Below are 18720 nucleotides of genomic sequence, written 5' to 3'. Positions count from 1 at the left end.
GCTCTATTTGGTACGCTTGTATAATTTTCATATCTCTGTGTATGCTACTTGTTCCTGCAAAAATCGCTCCCCTAAGTCCAATGAAATCTCACTGATATGATTTGGTGCTAAATGGAGCAGATCCAAACATCATGCAGTTTTTCTTTTACGTGTTATGAGCCTTTGCTTAAAATTTATATGCACACTTTGAAAGACAACATTTCAGTCTTTGGGGCAGGCAGGAAATTATATTCTCAAATAGTTCTCCTAAGATATTGGAAAAAATAATTTTAGTTTTATGCTATTTATATAGTTACATTTTTATTTATTTCTCTTCCTAAATCTCACAAGCTACCACTTTCTCATGGAAGTAGCAGAATATGAAAAGTATCATCAGGAGAGGGAAGCTGTGGAAGTCCCCAGGTATAACATCTATGTTTATTTCTGGGTGTACCTTCAGTAACAAAATAGGATTTACACTGGCACAAAAGTGCTTTAAGTGTATAGATGCATAATTAGAAAGGAGGGGGAACAACTAATTATTTATAATTCAGAAGGATAGGGGAAATGTATTTATTAAAATGTGTATGTGTATATACATACATATAAAAGCATATGTTTGTGTGTGCAAATGAGTATATATGCATAGATATGTGCTTTAACCAACAACATTCTAGGGGACAGTGGAGCGGATGGATGACCTAGAGATTATTTATGTGTCAGAAAAAGGAACATCAGAACTTCATATCCTGAATTTCATGGGTTTTATGTGAAAAAGCATGGATTAGTCATACTATTACCAGTTAGACCAATTAGCTTTTTAACTGAAGGTGTAGTAGAACAGCTGACTGCAAAATGGGATTTGTTTCACCTGAGATACATAAGGTACTTTGCATAAAATAGTTCTACATTAAAATTAAGCCAATGAGTAGGGAAAATACTGAAAGCTCAGCCTTGGCTTGTGGGTGCAATGGATTATCTCTAAGATAAATGGGTTGTAATCTTATTACTTTGTTATAATATGACAGAAGAAGTCATCATTACAGAGCATTTCTACAAGGTCTTGGTGATGAATTGCATGACTAAAACTCTATCTTAAGTGCTGATGGTCTGTGCTATTCAGAGCAGATGCTGCCACTACTGAGTTGCTAAAGCAGTTGTGTTTCTGAGCTGAGGCTTGCCTGCAGACTGAACTGTATGGACTCGTTCATGAATATTACTTTAATGACTTAAACAAATTTGTCCTATTTTTAAATTGCTGTCAGAGCACCAACACACAAATATCTTTCTGATGAAATTTCTGGTTTAGAATATCTTGATTAAGTGTAATCTTATTTATTCATAAATGCGTTAGTTGTAACAATAGATTCAGTGGGAAAGAATTGGAAAGCTTACTGAAGTAAAATCAGGGGATTTATTCATTCACGTCACAGCTGCTTTGAGCATCATCTGGTTTGTGGAAAGCGTTGCTTCTCGGTGCCTTTTCATATTGATTCATACTTGTGTAAAAATGACATCATCTTAGGCTTGAAATCCTGTTAGTTGAGAGTAACATTCAGATTGTATTCTACTCAAACTTCCTATGGTTTGTGTTGAATTCTAGGGATAAATCAGCTGTAGAAGGCTAAAAATGTTGCATCTCATTCATTTTCAATAAAAATCACTTTCTGCCATCCAGTGGCTACCAGTCCTTTAAGCAAGAAGAGGTTTCACTGGATATCTGAAAAGGAGTTGGTCTGTAGAAACCATGGCTGATGTTTATGTGCCAGAGGGGAAAAAAATTGTTTTCCATTTAAAAAATATGTAGTATGTGCAAATGACAATTTAAAAAAGCAAATCTTCTAGTACCTTTGTCAAAGTTTGGACTTCCATGCATACTGTTGCATTTCTGTATGCTGCCTTACTATTTAATAAGGGCAAAACTACTGGTTTCAAATTAAGCATTTGTACTTACTTCATGGAATAAAATGGAATTTTGAGGAAAGACAATATTTTTTAAGTTAATGGGGACTTAGTTTGAAAATGTCTTAAGATATTTTTTCCTCTGGAGGTACTTTCTCTTTTAGCTTTTTTAATCCTTAGTATATTCCTGCAGAGTGAACTTTCACAGATCATTCATTGACTGTTTTGTTATTCTAAATGTTGTATATTGATTTGTGAGTGTTGGCTTGAAAATTAATTGGTGTGTTGAATAAAAAACTAGGTTCTAGTTCAGAACACCATTATTTTAAAAAAGTACTTCTAATTCTTAACCAGGCTTTTTTTTGGTTTGGGGTTGTTGGTTTTTTGGTTTTTGTGTGTGTGTTGTTTTTGTTGGGTTTTGGGGGTTTTTTTGTTAATCTTTATTCTGCTCTTAATATCCCTGTTTCAATAGGCTTAGCATCTTTCTAGAAAACAAGCTGAAGTTAATTTTTCTAACTTGCTATGCAGCTTCCTCTATTTTTTCCTGGAACATCTGGTTTTTTATTGCTGCTTACCAAGTCAGTCTTAATCCATGGTGTTAAAATTTTCCAACAGGAAGAGAGGCAGGAAATTATTTTTATTTTTCTAAATATGTGTTTATTTTTGCTTACAATTGCATGTCCTAGGGCTATAGTATATGTAATTTCTGCCAAATGTAGAGGAAAGGAAAAAAATATTTTATGCTGTGCACTTAAAGTTTAAGAGTAGCTGGAACAGCATATTTTTATGGGCAGTAGTTTAAGAAAACTAAAGATATATTTAAGGGTATCAACATTCACACTGCTGTAAGGTGATCTGTATGTGCAAAGCCACACAAATTCAGCTGGATGACTGTGAAAAAATTCCTGTCATCCATTTCTAAAGATACTTAGGCTGGGCTTCATTTAGACAGCAATGTTTCTGCTTGTTTTACAAACTGCTTCTTTAAATAATGCAATATTGTGTGATGTAGTATTTTATTAGTTCAATTCTGTAATTACCAGTTGTATTTGTGAGTTTCTCTCTGTAGATCCTTTGTTATAAACACTCTAAACGGTTTCATCAGTGTGAACTTCATGCGGTATTTACAATAGCTTCTAAAAGCAACTCGAGGGAATGGGAGGGGACAGGAAAAACACAACCAATTACAAATGCCTGTCAAGAAATCTCAAAATTAATAACAGGCAAGTTAGAAACCTAAAATGACTAAGGAGGCTATACAAGTAGCTGATTGAACCCTGACAGCACTGAGATATTCAACAGGTCTCCCAGAAACCTTTAATATTTTGAGTGTCATTCATGAAGATGAAATGAATTTTGAAAATGACATACAAAGTACACATTATGTATATGAAACTTGGTGTAAAAGAAATAAGCTTTCTTCCTGTGGTGTTGCAAGCAGAGCAAACAGTGCAAAAACAGTAACAGTGAAAATTGTTGTGATCTTGAAACTCGGCCACTAAAAATCTGAAGAAACTTGATGAAAAGTTCTCAAATTAGTTGTGTTAGATTCTTTATTTTTCTTCACCAAAGACAATGGTTTGAAATAGATGTTTGGATATATTTGAGATTTTTTAAATCCAATAAATACAAATGAACTTCATGATTTTAATGGTGCATGCTCTTTCAGTGGGGCATAGGAAGTTTTCAAGCCAAAAGCTCCAAGACAAAGGCATTGTTAAATTGAAAAGGACATTTTTCAAAAAGAAAGTGTGTTGATTGCATAGCATTTTCATTGACTTCGATATCAGTGAATGTTGTTCATTCATATTCAAAGCCATCTAAAATAAAACTACAGTTGGTTAGTCATTAAGTACATCGTTCCTATAGATTTAAAAGTAGAGCATTTTCATTTTTTGTGAAAATGGTCTATTAATCTAAATTTGTAATTTGTATCGTGGGCCCTCACATGAGGCTACTACAAGGAAGCTGCACCATAATGACAGACCTAATTTTGTTTGTTGCAAAATTAAGTGAAGTATTTGATGTAAATAGCTGTTGAGGCCCTCATTCCTAAGCTTGCATTACTTGGGGAAGCCCTGCTCAAATAATTGGTTTGTATTGGAATGAATTGGGAAGAATATTTGGCATTGGAGAGGCTTTTACCATAGAAAACCACTGTACATTAATTCAAGCACCTAGAATAATGGAAAAGAACTTCAGAAGATTCTTTGAGGTCTCTTCTTTACTGTACTTTTGTTCCTACAAGTAAAGCAAAAATTAGAATCTTCAAATATATCAGTAAAATACTTTTCATTCTTTGTAATAGAAGCAGTGCAGGTAATTAAATCTGTAGAAAGAAAATAATTATGTACTCTGCAGTCTATTTTAAACATCTGTGAAAAGTAACTAAGAAAAAGTAAGTTTATTGGAAAATTAATTTCATATTTTAAGGGCTGTTCCTCATTTGCGAAGGTTTTATAATCTTCAAATGCAAGAATTGCCACTGTCTCTCTATAGTGGTTCTTTCTTAGTAAAAATGTAATTTTTTAGAGAGACCAATGGGACCAAAGTATTATTGTAACTGATGATTTGTACTTTATAAGATTTAAACATGCATTAAATTCTTATAAGCGTAATTTCCTGTATCAAGTATAAAATTTAGTTTTTCAAAACATTCTCTAAGTTTTTTTTTGGACTATACATACAAATTTTATGTTCCTTTTGGCACTGCAGCTTGTTGTGAATATTGTTGGAGAAAGGTCTGAACAGGGACAATTGCAAGATGGAGATCTTTTGAGATGCAAGAGAAAGCTTTTACTGAATTTGTGTGTCTGTGTTTGCAAAATTGAACTTTATTGAGTTCTGTTGTTTTGCTGCCTCCTCTTCCAGTAGTTTTTCATCTTAGATTTTGAGGTGTATATTGGTCTTTTCCTGTTAATGCTGTTTTACTGATGTTTAGTTACTAATAAATCCCTATTTTAGTAATAGTTTTGGTCCCAGTCTTCAGTAAAAAAAATGGGTGGTGAAACAGTGTGAGGCTAAAGATTTTGATTAATTTTACCAGATATTATCCTGCTATCATTTGTTTTCTTTATTGATTCCCTATTTGAGGGTTTAAGTGGTTTAAGTGGTACCCTCAGAATAAAAAAAAAAACTTGGAATAATAAATATTATCTGAAGGTATGTTTCCATGTGTTCTTTTAATATATGCATAGATACACAAACACATGTACAAACATCTGTGACAAGATATGTGTGGTTTTTGTTTCAACAGATTGGACAACTTGCTTTTAAAGGCATGAAAAGGCTGAACCGAATCCAGTCCATAGTTTTTGAGACTGCCTACAACACAAACGAGAACATGCTGATCTGTGCCCCCACTGGAGCTGGGAAGACTAACATCGCCATGCTGACAATCCTGCATGAAATTCGCCAGCATGTCCAGCATGGTGTTATCAAAAAGGATGAGTTTAAGGTAGGAGTTTAATGAACCAAATAACAGCTTTTTAACTTGTAAGGTAAAATCTATTATATGTTTTACATGGAATATGAAATCAGGAAGTTCTCATGGATATTAGACTTTTCCAAGTTAAAGATAAGGCTAGTTTTGATTTACTTCATTATTATTAAAGCTATTCCTATTTGTGTTCTAAAAATATTATTATGTGAATAAAAAGCTATGAAAATGCATTTAGCTTTCATGCAGAACCAATTTTCAAAGCGATGAGGCTGTATAAACAAAATCCATTGTCCTTTAAACAGCTGCACACTTATCCAACAAAGATAACTACTTTTCATATATCACTATTAAGATTTTTCACTGTAAGTGCCTGGCATCATATTTCACAATAAATTGTGATTTGTAATGGTTGCCATGAAACAAACGACATTGTGGGGTTTGCTCATTTATCAAGTGAGTGTTGTTTTGGTGCAGATTGTGTATGTTGCTCCTATGAAGGCTTTGGCAGCTGAAATGACAAATTACTTCAGCAAGCGTCTGGAACCACTTGGCATAACTGTGAAAGAGCTGACTGGTGATATGCAACTGTCAAAGGGCGAAATTCTGCGAACACAGGTATGCTTACTCCTTCCAAATACTGTTCTCTGTGTGTGTGCGTTTGTACCTTTTCATAGGTACGCTGCTCTTCAAACTCCTTGTAACAGTATTGGTTAGTCAGCTGAAGCATTATCACTGCACCTTTAATTACAGTGATTATGTACACTGATATAAGTTCAGAATTCTTCAATAAAAACCATCTTCGAGAAGTTTAAAGTTTGGTCTGCGAATTATAAGTTCCAAATAAATAAGAATGCTATTATAAGTTCCAAATAAATCCAGAACAACAACATTGTTGCAAATATATTAAAATAACACTTACCTTCTTTTTTTTCTTTAAAAAAACAACAAAAAAAACCCAACCAAACAAAAAAAACAAGCAACAAACAAAAACTGTAGGTTCCTGCTAATGGTTGACCTTACTGTTCCTCATTTGTCCTTAAAAAGTAAAGATATTGCTAGGCTAAACATTTGAACATTCATAGAAATGAATAAAATTTGTGGGTTTTTGGCCTCTTAAATAGGATTGTACAAATGGAGATTATTTTGTTTTAGCAGACACTTTTTGCCATATTTATTTCATGCTGTTTGTGTCAATGAAATATCATTTTTCTAAAATCTTAAGATACTTGCATACCTGTTATTGTATACAGTTCCATGTGATTACCTTTTCCCCTTCTGCCTGGTCGAAGAAACAGAAAAAAGAACTGGTTCTATTATCAATATGAACATTTATAAGTATAATAATTGTTGATCCAGATGAGTAATATTTTAGCAGTCTTAGCTTTGAGATGTTTAACAATTTTATGGTGAGTGGAGAGAAAATCGCTTCACATGACAAGAATATGTGTAAGTATGTAATCAATGATTATGAGGACGACTGCAGTGGTTATCCAGTATGAGGTTGTGAATAGCAATTAGGAGATGTACATGCACACATATTGGTACATACAGTCACAATAATGTGGTAACCAATAAATAGCAAACCAATATCAATGAGCGACAATAAAATCTCTGGTACTTTATCAGAGTGACTTTGCAACACCATCTACCTAAAATCCGAGTTTACAAAATTAAAAAAGTTTGGTAGGAACTTTTAGTAATTGAAATTATTTAGATACACCAAATTACCATTTAAAATTGCTTCCTGTTTTCACAGTACTTTTCAGCTAGGGCACATAATCAAGTAGATCATGGTTTTAATAGAGAGAGAGAGATAATGTGTAATCACTGCTGAAACTGAAAGTGACAGTAGAAAAGCCTGCTCTGAATGTAAGGACAAAGCTGGATGAACAGAATGAATGTAGAATGGAAAAGTGCTATTTATGCTTGCTCTTCTAGTTAACAATATAATTCCTACAATCTCATCTCATTATTAGTACTCTGCTTATATCCAGCAAAAAAAGTAAGGGGACAAAAGAAACAAAAAAATATTTCAGGATTTATTAAAAAATGTGTATGGGAAATGGTTTACAAAGCTGAAATTTATTACTCTTGTAATGGGAACTTATTAATATATACAGAGTATTAACTCAGTAACTTGAGTGTAGAAAAGACTATCTGGTTCATTACGCTCTTTTATTTAATCCAGCATGCCACTACTAGCATAATTCTTAATTTTGTTGTGGAGAAGAGGCTAAAGCAGATTGATGTATAAAAATCAAGGAGAAATAGAAAAGGGAGGATGTGGGTAAAATATGTTTTTTCCCTGCCATGGACTCATTTCATTGCTTTGAAATTAGCTTTTTTTTGCCTGAAACTTACCTTCAAGGGATTTCTACAGTTTCCTATATATGTCATAGTATAGAAACACTACTCTGAAGTATATTTGTAGTTTTGAAACATCTAGGAAGAGTGGAGGTAAAAGAAAAATGATGTCCAGAAAAGGAAAAATTTGGAAGCCGTTGTATTTGTGATCCAAAACTCGGTTCCTACATTTTCAAAGAAACTATAGTTAAAGTGTTGATTAATTTCAGTTTTGCATGTACTCAATTTTGTGTCTTTGGTCTTCAAAACATTGGGAAGGTTAAAAGGAAAACAAAAATATATAAAGGCTAAAATTCTGGGACAGTGAAATAACAATTTTATGTTTTCTCTTGTTTGTCGTATCTAATCAGTCTTATGATTAATCAGAAATGTGGAAGGTGAGGATGAGAGATGATACCAATACAAGAGTTACCAGTGTAATTGCTGCTACTGTTCTTTAAGATTCTGGAGCCCAGCAGTGTGCAATGTTTCATTGCTGCAAAACAAAGCAAATATGTGGCATGTTAGAAACTGAGGAAAGAGCATTGCTTGTGCTGGATCTTGCTTATTGTTCTGCACATATACTGTTTTCTATCGAAACTCATGAGCTTTCTTTGCTCAACTAGGCACTTTAAACCACTTCATCCAAGCAGGTTTCTTTCACCATTTTTTACCCTGTATTAAATTGATTCTTGCTTCAAAACTTCATTTTACTTGTCAGCCTCTCTAATGCACACATTTCTCAGAGAGGAATACTCTGATAGGTGTTGCTGCTTTCTTTGTAGTTTCAGATTTGCTTTGCCAGTCATTGCTCTGTTTTCTAGCCTTTAGTAGTGTAAGTAATGAAGGACCTTTGTTTAACAGAAAAACAGTTTTTCCTGTAAGAATTAATGGTACAGCAGGTAGATGCACACACACACTTTATGTATGTATCATGTATATATTGTGTATACATATGAGGCAGTAAAAGGCAGAGGGCAGGATCATCAGCTGAAGTAGATGCTGATATTTAAGGCTGGATAACATTTTCACAAGATCTCAGCTGGTACTTCTAGGCAACTGAAAGCCTGATAAATATCTCCTGTGACAGTTGTCTTCTGCCTGTTTTCTGAGCAGTTGCACTTTCACTACCTTTATTTTTGTCCTCAGGTGAATCAAATCAGTCACGATGAAAGATGTAAAAATAAGGTGATTGTCAGGTATTAGTTAGAAGTGGTGCTTAAGTGACAATCCTGATCATTTTCTGCTTCCTTTCCATCCTGCTTGCTTCATCCTTCATACTTTGCCCGTGTATATTTAAAGATATATCTTTTCTAAGTTATTACATGAAGCTCTACTGCTTATCCTCATGAGGAAAAATTGCTTTATCTGACAAATTTGGTAACTGTCTCCCTTCTCAGGAATGCATCCTTAATGTACAGTGGGAGGTACCACTATTATTCTTTTCTACAAATATTTTTAAAGGATATAAATGCTAGCAAAAAAAAAAAGTAACAAGGAATTTACATTTTCATTCCCTTTGTGGTGGAATCAAATCTTTTAAATATTTTTGAAAACTTCCAATTAAAAAGGTCTATAGCACATTTTTCCAGCAATAACTCTCTCTGGGCTTTCCATGCTGTCATTTATACCCATCCAGAAGGCAGCCATGTTTCTTGCTGCTCCATACTTCTATGGTATTAAACATTATATGATTTTATAATGCTATTTTTGAATATTCATTAACGTTATTATATTTCCAACACACTTCATAAGCTTTTAAAATAAGTTATTTCTGACTTAACCAATAATGAAACTGATTTAAAAAGAAAAAGGAAAATAGTTTTATTGACTCTTCAGTCAGTTTTCCAACCTGCTCCCCACATCTTATGCCTTGAAAGCCACAGTTACAAGTTTAATGTGGGATGTGTGTTAAAATTCTGAGACAATTGCCATTCAGAGAAACATAGAATGGTTTGACCTTGCATTTGCAACAAATACAATGTAGTTATAGTTATATTTTGAAAGTTTGGAGAATACAGCTGGAATTGGAGCAGTATAGATTTATAAGGTAATCACCAGGTCTGAAAGCCGTGCCTTGCCCTGGGCACAGTGTATTGTGAGCTGATGGATGAGTGGCATCATGCCTTAGCTTGTGCAAAACAGTGGTACAGAGTACAGAAATGCCTTCTGGCCTTAATACAAAGTTAGTGGGCATCAAAAAATGTAGAAGATGATTTCTTTTTAATGTTTTATGTGAACATAGCATAAAACAAAGTTAAGATCCTTAGCATACCATAGTAAAAGCTTTTCAAAGTTTCTTCCACCTTCATAAACTTTAAATAGAGTTTTTGAAAATTACCCTGTTAAATATATTTTATTTTCTTTTTAAAGAAAATGATTTAGATGTTTTATCGCATCTTCAGTTAGTGTGAATGTTTCTCACCTTTGAACTGGTACCTCAGCAGTTTTGTATTAGATGCATTTTGGTATAATCATTGCCAACAGCCTGCATTCTAATTCAAATCAGTACATGTAAGTGAGACTGACATTTTGAAGTTGAAACAAGTTTTCTATAATGTTTTTGCTTTATTTTGTGCCTCAGACCTGCAGTTGCAATCATAATTACTTTTATTGGTCTTAGATCTCTTCTTTTGTTTTGAGGAGTGCCTGACTGTCAGGAGCCTTACTTGTTACAGATATGTGTTAGTGTTAAGGCCAGATCATAAGTACTTCCTGTGTTGCTAAAATTATGTAGTAGTTGGAAACAAATCTGCTTTCAAATTTTGAAAGCAGGCTAATTTCCCCAGCCTATAAACCTCTACATATATCTATTCCTTCATTCTCATATTGTTGGAGTCAAAGGGATTCAGACAGCAGCAAAAAGAAATTTACTGTCTTTTAAATAAATGTTATGAGAAAATTAATTAAGCTGTAATTGTGTGAATAGTCCTGATTCTGCCACTTCTGAACCACTGAATATTTTTTTAATTCTATAGGAATATAGATTTTTTTTTTAACAAAAGAATTTCTATTTTTGTTATGGTTCTTCTTGATCAAAAAATTAATTATACAGAAAGCAAGGTCATTCATTTAAAACATGTTATTGGATTTTCTGTAACGTTTACATAGTACTCAGGTACTTAGAGGTCCACAGAAAGAGCTGTTTGTAATTTACTGAACTGCAAGGTTGTGTCTGTCAACATGGGCCTGAAGAACACCACAGAAACAGACATCTCCAAGACTGCTGGGCTTCTGCTGGACTCCACATACCTCTGTCTTTTTTCTGATACAGATTTGATAAACATTAATTTCATGTCTGATTAAAGAAGGGGGTATCAGAAGCAATTCAGAAGCTCTATATCACCTTAGTCTGCTTTCAACCTAATGTGCCTCTAAAACATTCTTTCTTAATGAAGGCACAAAATGGAAAAACTATAGGAGCATTCACCCATTAAAAAAAAAAAAACCAAACACATAAGAGCAAACAAACAAACAAAAAACTCCTTAATTCTTTAGGATCTCTAAAAAATTCCAAGAATTTGATTTGATTTCAAAGTTTACATTTTTGCTGTCATGTCTGGGTAGTGAAGAAAGTCCTGCTAAATATGACTTGTACCATCATTTAGAAAATGGGCAGCTGGCTGTCATATTTGTTCTCTTCCCATCAACCTGTATAAATGTAAGTCACGTTGCTTTCAGAGCTGATTCTTAACATTGCTCACAGTTTATATGAGAGCTATCTTCACATTTTGCTAAGAAAGTATCTAAACCATAGGTTTAGAAAAGATACCACTTTAATTTGCCAAACATGTTGAGCAGTTCAAAAATGTGAATGATTTCCAGGCACCTGGGTCAGAGCAGAAGGAGGGGAGGAGGTGCTCCAGGCACTGGGGCGGAGATGTCCTCACAGCCCTTTGAAGGCCATGGTGGAGCTGATCCAGGTCCACCTGCAGCTCTTGCAGGACCCCACACTGCAGCAGGTCCGTGGTGCAGTAAGGGAAAAGGTGGCCCATGGAGAGCTGGTGCAGGAGCAGCTCCTGGCAGGAATTGTGCCTGTGGAAAGGAGCCTGGTCCTGTATCCTGTGGTAGGGACACACAGCAGAGTGGGGGAAAAGTGTGGGGAAGGAATGTGTGAGATGAAGTTGTGGACTGACTATAACCCCCATCCCTGAGTTGTAGAGAACTTTGGAACAAAGCAGTGAAGTTGAGCCTGGGGAGAAAGGGGACCAGCAGGAAGAGGTTTTTAGGTTTTGTCTCACTATTGTACTCTATTTCCTCACTATTGTACTCTATTTTTAGTTTGCAGTAATTTTTTCCAAGTCTGTTTTGCCCATGACAGTAATTGGTACATGACCTTCCAGTCTTTTATCTTGACCCATACATATTCCATCTTACTTTCTCCCCCTGTCCAGGAAAGGAGGAGGAGTGCTTGGTTGGACATCTGCCAGCTGCAGTGGTTAACCTGCCACAGTTACTTCTAGCTCAGTTAGTTTTAGTTTGGGATTTTTTTTTAAATAAATTTACTGCTTTCACTGGTGATTTAATTTTGGTATTTAAAATCCAAGTGCATTTTGTTTAGTTTATTGCAAATGTGATTAGCTGGTTATTTTTCTATTTAACTTTACCCAGATGTTTATACTTGAAATAAGAGTAATTTAGAGCAAAAGGGCAATTCTTATTGAAGAGCACAAGTAATACAACAGCACTGGTGGTGTCATTGTAAACAGTAGTGTTGTAAATGAAAAGAGAATTTGTGTAAGCTGCATTTGCATTGGCAAATACATTTGTCTGATTACTGAAAATAATGCTTTTCTTGAAGAGGGGAAATAGCCTGAAGGACCAAGTGTATTTTGACATCTCAAAGATTAGCTGATTAATTGTACTTTGGATGGCAAGGCAGAAGTGAGAAGTGAAGCAGAGACCACAAAAGCATCAGAGCTGAATAGGGCAAGTAGTTGTGAGAACAACAAATGGCATCAGGACCTCTGAGTGATATGGATGGTCACTCTGATAGATTCTGTCAGCCAATTGACTCTGATATTAAGTCATGAAGGCTTTATTCCCTATTGGAATCTGATACTAATAAAATGGAATAATGCTTTTTTCTCAGGTTCTTAACTGCAATATAAAACTAATCAAGTCCAAAACTATTTGAAGCAAAAGAGGGCTATAAAGCTGAGGTGCCTGATGTTTCATCTACAGCTTTATTTTTCTCATATACCGTTTCTCATTTCCTGCACTTTAATAGGGTATAGAGATGTTTCTAAGTAAAAGCAAATAGTGAAGTTGATTCCTGCTACTTTTCCTGTGTACATTTTATTAAATTTTAGAGCCTTATATTCTATGATATTCTGCAAGGTATGTGCTTCACACTTCACAGATATACAAAGCCCTCTGTTAGAGGCTGAATATGCATAAACTGTGACTCTTCTTATTCCTATAGTAAATACATGAGATAATGATTCTTTACAGTAATAAAGATGATGTTATCTTGACATGCATATCACACTCATTCAAAAATGTTTCAGTTTATGAGCAAGAATTATGAATGTTTTTAATTCAGAATATCGACAGCTCTTCTCCCATAATAGTAATTCACAGGATATTGTATTGTACTGCATTTTAACAGAAATCAACTGTAGAACACATTTTTTTTGAAGGCTGATTTGTCAGTTGCTATCCCATTTATATTACCACAGCATTTTGTGAAAATTATATGAAGAACTTCACTGAAAAATGGTGTAGAATGTACAGTCTAAAGTGTCTTTGAAGGAAGAAGATAGTGCTATTTCATTTTCTTGTCTCTTTGTGCTTTGTCCCTATCTAATCTCCTTTTTGCTTATTCTGTATATTTTGTCCATCCCTGTAAGCACTTACTCTGATGTTAGTCTTCTGCAAATGGCCTTCATCTCCTATTGCATGCCATTGGTTTTTACTTGGAGCTGTTGCAAACATCTGTATTACTCTTGACTTTAGATGCCAGTCTATTTCCTTCCAGAAACAAAATTATGCTTTGGATGTGTTAGATGAATAAAATCTAGAAATTTCTTTTGGTATGAGGAGTTAAACTTTCATGAAGTGGCCTTCAGAAGTGATCCAGCAATTAGAAAGCTCACAGACTGAAAAACCTTCTGCTTTTCAAGTTGTTCATTTCAAAACCAGAGTTTAACCTGGTTAATAATCTCTCTTCCAGTATGCCTAGAATGTAAAGTAGTGCTGGATTCTATGCACACCCCTGGTTTCAATAGCAGAATATCCTCTTTTGATCAAAATTTGGACTGGGACAGGAAGATATCAAAATCTAATTTAAAAGAAAGAAAGAAAGAAGAAGGGACTTGTCTCTATTTTGAGCAATTCAACTTCATGAATATTCCTTAGTACAACCTTGCTGAAAGAAAACTTTCTTTCTTCTGGATTTTCAAAGATATGCACAATCTAAAAAAATTCTTTCTTTCTCTAAATGAGGTTTCAAATGAAAAAAAAACTGAAATACTTAGAACAGAAGTCTGTGCTAAAGTGGATGTCTGAGTCAAGAAGGATCAAAATCTTTTTTATAGTGTAGGATTTCTGTGTCCCAAAGTCATCTCCACTTCACACTGTTGTTTCCATATGTATTTCCATTGTTTTAGAAGTTCTCATAGTGTGCAAAAAAAATTTTTCTACCTGATTCATTGATCATGCTATCTTCAGGCAAAAGTGTGTTTAAAAAAACCTACTATCCAGGATCTCTTTGAGGCAAGGAGGCTTGATGACATGCCACAGACTGTTACGGTTTTTTTCTGTCTCACTTTTAAATTTTTTTCTCTAAATGTTAATTGTAATTCTGAATTAGTAATTAGTTCTGAAAGCAAGATTATTAAAATATTATCAGAAGAGATGTGTCTTTGTACATCTGCAAGATTTGAAATGCTGTGGGGTGTTTTAAAGTTCTGACTGTGGCAGTCTCTTCACAGTAAGCAGTGTGCACTCCCAGTTGATAGCAGTCACACTCAGGTTTGTGACCAGCAACACTCAAGTCCTCAGCTGGGCTGAATTAATTCTCTTCAGCTTTTGGAGGGAGAAAATAGAATCCTAAAAGTATTTCAATGGATAAGCAAAAGGAAGAAAAGTTAAGGTTACTCTCTTCAGAGATCCAAAATAGGAAATAACAAAAAGGAAATGAAGACATAACCTGGATTAGATGAATCTGCACTTACTTATTTGCAGCTGAGGCAAATCCTCATATTTGAAGCCCACTTCCTTGCAGGTTGGGCTCATTACTGTAATGCTGATATGCCCATCTACCTCACCTCAGAAATGAGTTTCCAGGTTTTTAGCACTGTAGTGTTATTTCCTGACCTTTAAAGACAAGGAAGGAAATTTTCTGTGGGTGCCATTTTTTTGAAGTCTATGGTTTTCCCAGTTTTCTTACTTCCTTACACCAACTTGGGCAAATAGTAAAGCAGGTGAAAAATTTTCATGTTAAACAGCAGAGAGGTAACTTTGGGCCTCTGATATTAATTCTAAAGGGTGACTGAACTCACCCTTTAATCCTCAAAAATAAAGGCAGTAAACTCTGTGACATCACGTGTAGGATTCTTGATTGTCTCTGCTGATGAAACCTATTAGGAAATAAATGAAGTTTGAATAAGAAATGAAGTTTGTATAAGAAATTGCTGGATATTTTTCCAGTGGGTTCAGTTAGTAAGCTTGTTGTTTGGTTGAAGTGTTGTCTGCATTGTTTCTGTTGTTTTGTTGCTGGAACAGCTACATTGCTTTCTCAGGCTGATGTTATCAGTCTATGCTTTCAGCACTGGACTTCCTTTTGGTTTTTTTTGGCATCAGTCTTCCAGTATTCTAGTGAAATTGTTGGAAGTCCTTCTGATTTATGACCCTTCCATTAATATATGTGCCTATGACAGCTGAGATTTTGCCAGTGGGGCAAAGTACTTATACATCATCAAACAGTAGCAGTTTGAATAAAAAATAGTAGTCCTTTATAAGGAACTGAAGGTTCTGTCTGTGACCTAAATTAGTTTCTTCATTTATGACAGATTTTACTAAAATCAATCTTCCCATGCTTCAGAAATTAGAATCACTGTTCTTCAGACATGCATTTACATTTTATTTGAAATAATTTACTTTTGAAATAGACAGACACAGTTGTTTATTTTGCTAACATGCCTGTTTGCTTGTTGTAATTGCATAATCTGTAGAATTTTAGTGCATGGTTTGACTAACCTACTTTGTGATTAATGTCACATACAATGATAAAGTGTGTAATTGACTGGCATTCTTTGCTATGACTCACTTGGCTAAAATCTCTTTTGACTGGGCGGAAAGGTGGGAGTTAATTTTTGGTTTAGCAGTAAAAACCTAGTTGAAACAAGGCCAGATAAAATTACAGACATTTTGAACAACAGGAAAAAAATTGGTTTATGTATTCTGTAGCTAAAGGATATAAGGTGGAGTTGCTTTGTAATTGCATTCTTGGTAGTGTGTTCTCTTTTATTGGAAATAATTATATTCATGCCTGACTTGGCTACTAGAAGTTTTTTCAAACTGCTTTAAAACCAGAATTTTTGAGTGTTTTTCTTTTTTCTTCCTCTATAAGTAATAAACTATTTGGCATTGTACTTCAGCACTTAAATGTTCAAATACAAATACTCGATTTGGATGAAGAGCCCTTGCTAGAAGTATATACTTTTGGTTTTTTCCTTTTCCTCTCCAGTGAGTACATTTTTCATTACTTTAGGCTTTATCAGAGCATATTCAGTTTTAATATATCTGTACTTTATGCACTTTCATAAATCACTGTCTATGAAGGGGTTTGATATTAAAATTTGTGCTGGTTTGGCTGGGATAGAGTTAATTTTCTTCATAACAGATAGTATGGACTGTGGTTTGCTTTTTTGCTGGATGCAGTGTCAATGACACAGGGTTTTTTGTTATTGCTGAGCAGCACTTTGAGAGAGTCAAGGCCTTTTCTGCCTTTTTCCCCATCCCACCAGGAAGGGTACTGGGGGTGCACAGGGAATTGAGAGGGGGGCACACTTGGACAGCTGATCCCAACTGACCACAGGGATATCCCGTACCACAGGCCTTCCTCCACAGAGCTGGAGGAAGGAAGGGGGGACATTCAAAGGGACCATTTGTATCCCCAGGTCACTGTTACACCTTGGGGTCCCCTCATCACCTGCTGCCAATGGGAAGTGGTGAATGAATTCCTTGTTCTGCTTAGAATGCCTCATATGCACCTTTACCTATCTCTACCCTGTATCTCAAGCCTCACTTTTACCCCATCCCACCAGAGGGGACTGCACAAGTGGCTGTGTGGGGCTCAGTTGCTGGCTGGGATTAAACCAAGACACAATGGAACTGAAAAGGACTAGCATAAAAATATAAAAAACAAACAAAAAAAAATTTGTGGTTTGGAAACGCCATTGTTCCAGACTGCAGGAATGCTGTTGCTCTTTGGTTCTATGGCTAAGACCAACAGTGTCACCTACAGGTGAATCAAGTAGATTTCTTAATTTTTCAAACAGATATATCAGACACTCAAGATAAGTTAGTTATTGAAAATGGGAAGTTCTGATTTAATAGTTTTTCATTTAATATCTTGAATAAATTTTTCGGCTTATTATTGATATGAAATTAAGTGCAAATACATAATTCAAAATATTTTTATAAGCAGTACTAGCTAAAAAATTTTGAAATTGTATTTTAATGTGTATAGAAATGATTATTAGTAATATTCTGCCTATTTGCTATTTAAAATCAAATTACGCTGAAAATACGTGTAATTTATGACATTAAAGTACATTTAGTGTATGTTTTTACAGAGGTCAAAATTCATTGTTTGTCAATGATTCATCTCAATTCATTGTGGCAGAATGTTGCTGAAGTGAATATGAAATAAAATGTTAAAGATATGGCATTGAAAATATCAAATTAGTAAACATTATTTAAATCTGTAAAAGATTGCTCTTAGATTATTGCATCTGTTTCTTCAGTACAACAGATATTAACAATGCTGAAGTTTTTCTGAAAATAGACCATACAAAATCAATGTATGTTAAGAGAGAGGACTCTTGTTCTTCAGCCTTTTTTTAGGGGTTCAGCATCTTCCTTTCTCTGTTGTCAGGTTTGTAATCAAATTATTACTTTTTAAAGGACCCTTCTTTACTTTTGCATGACTGGGACTAGTTGAATCAAATTCTGTCCTGACTTGATGGATTTTTAGGTGTATTGCTGTAGTGATGTGACCATCCAGTGACACTGAATCACATGAGTTGCAGAGTATTTGTAATGTTTTAAACTAGATTAAGCATATTTTCATCATCAGAGAGGCTGCTGTGTAATAAGGATGTGTGACTGTGAGAAGAAGAAAGACTGGTTGGAGCTGGTAAATTGCTCCAACTTCTGCATCAGAATAAATAAAGCTCCTAAGGGGAGGCTGCCTTTGAGCTTTCTATTCTTTCTATTCCTATTAAATTATTTATTTCCTTATATATATATATGTATCTGTCTATATACATATATATATATATATGTGTGTGTGTATGTATGTATATCACAGTCTTATGGTCTGAGTTTAAAGAGATTTGAATGCTTTTGTGTAGATTCTCATGTCAGCTGTTGCTTTTAGAGACCCCAGTGTTAGGTGGTTACCTTACATAAGATTCAGTAATAGATTTGAGACTGTTTCCTGTGCCTTCATAGGCACCAGTTTTGATGTGTGCTGGTTTTACTGTGGCTTTTTGTCATTTAAGAAAATACTTAAGACAGTGACAGTGAAAACCAAATGTTATTTCTTCATGTCAAAGGCACAATGCTAAGCACAAGATCTCTTTACTGCTCCTTCCATTTACTTTGTCTTTCTTTACTGTGTTTCGGACAGTCCATCTTATACTTGCCAAGTTGTATTTGCTGCTACATCTCTCAAAACAGATAAATGTAACGCTGATTGGGCAACCTTGTTATTGGGGTGGGGGAGGGAGGGAAGAATTCATTGTGTAGTAGAAAGTTTCAAAGACTTTTAATTCAGTTGTGTGCTGATATACAAAAATTATAGATCCAGTTTTATAGCTATA

The 18720-nt window shown here is 34.7% G+C and overlaps 1 protein-coding gene across 1 annotated transcript in view; it reads left to right on the top strand.

Annotated features, from left to right (window-relative positions):
- The window catches only part of ASCC3 (activating signal cointegrator 1 complex subunit 3), a 251434-nt gene that overhangs the window by 61538 nt on the left and 171176 nt on the right, over nucleotides 1-18720 (top strand). The window contains exons 9-10 of the mRNA XM_058801018.1: nucleotides 5138-5338; nucleotides 5798-5938. Coding sequence (XP_058657001.1) covers nucleotides 5138-5338; nucleotides 5798-5938 — 342 coding nt within the window. The remainder of the gene's footprint in view (nucleotides 1-5137; nucleotides 5339-5797; nucleotides 5939-18720) is intronic.

This window comes from Ammospiza caudacuta, chromosome 3 (genome assembly GCF_027887145.1).
Source record: "Ammospiza caudacuta isolate bAmmCau1 chromosome 3, bAmmCau1.pri, whole genome shotgun sequence".
NCBI lineage: Eukaryota > Metazoa > Chordata > Aves > Passeriformes > Passerellidae > Ammospiza > Ammospiza caudacuta.
Note: the sequence above shows the minus strand (reverse complement) of the source record. Positions and strands in the feature narration are given on the sequence as shown.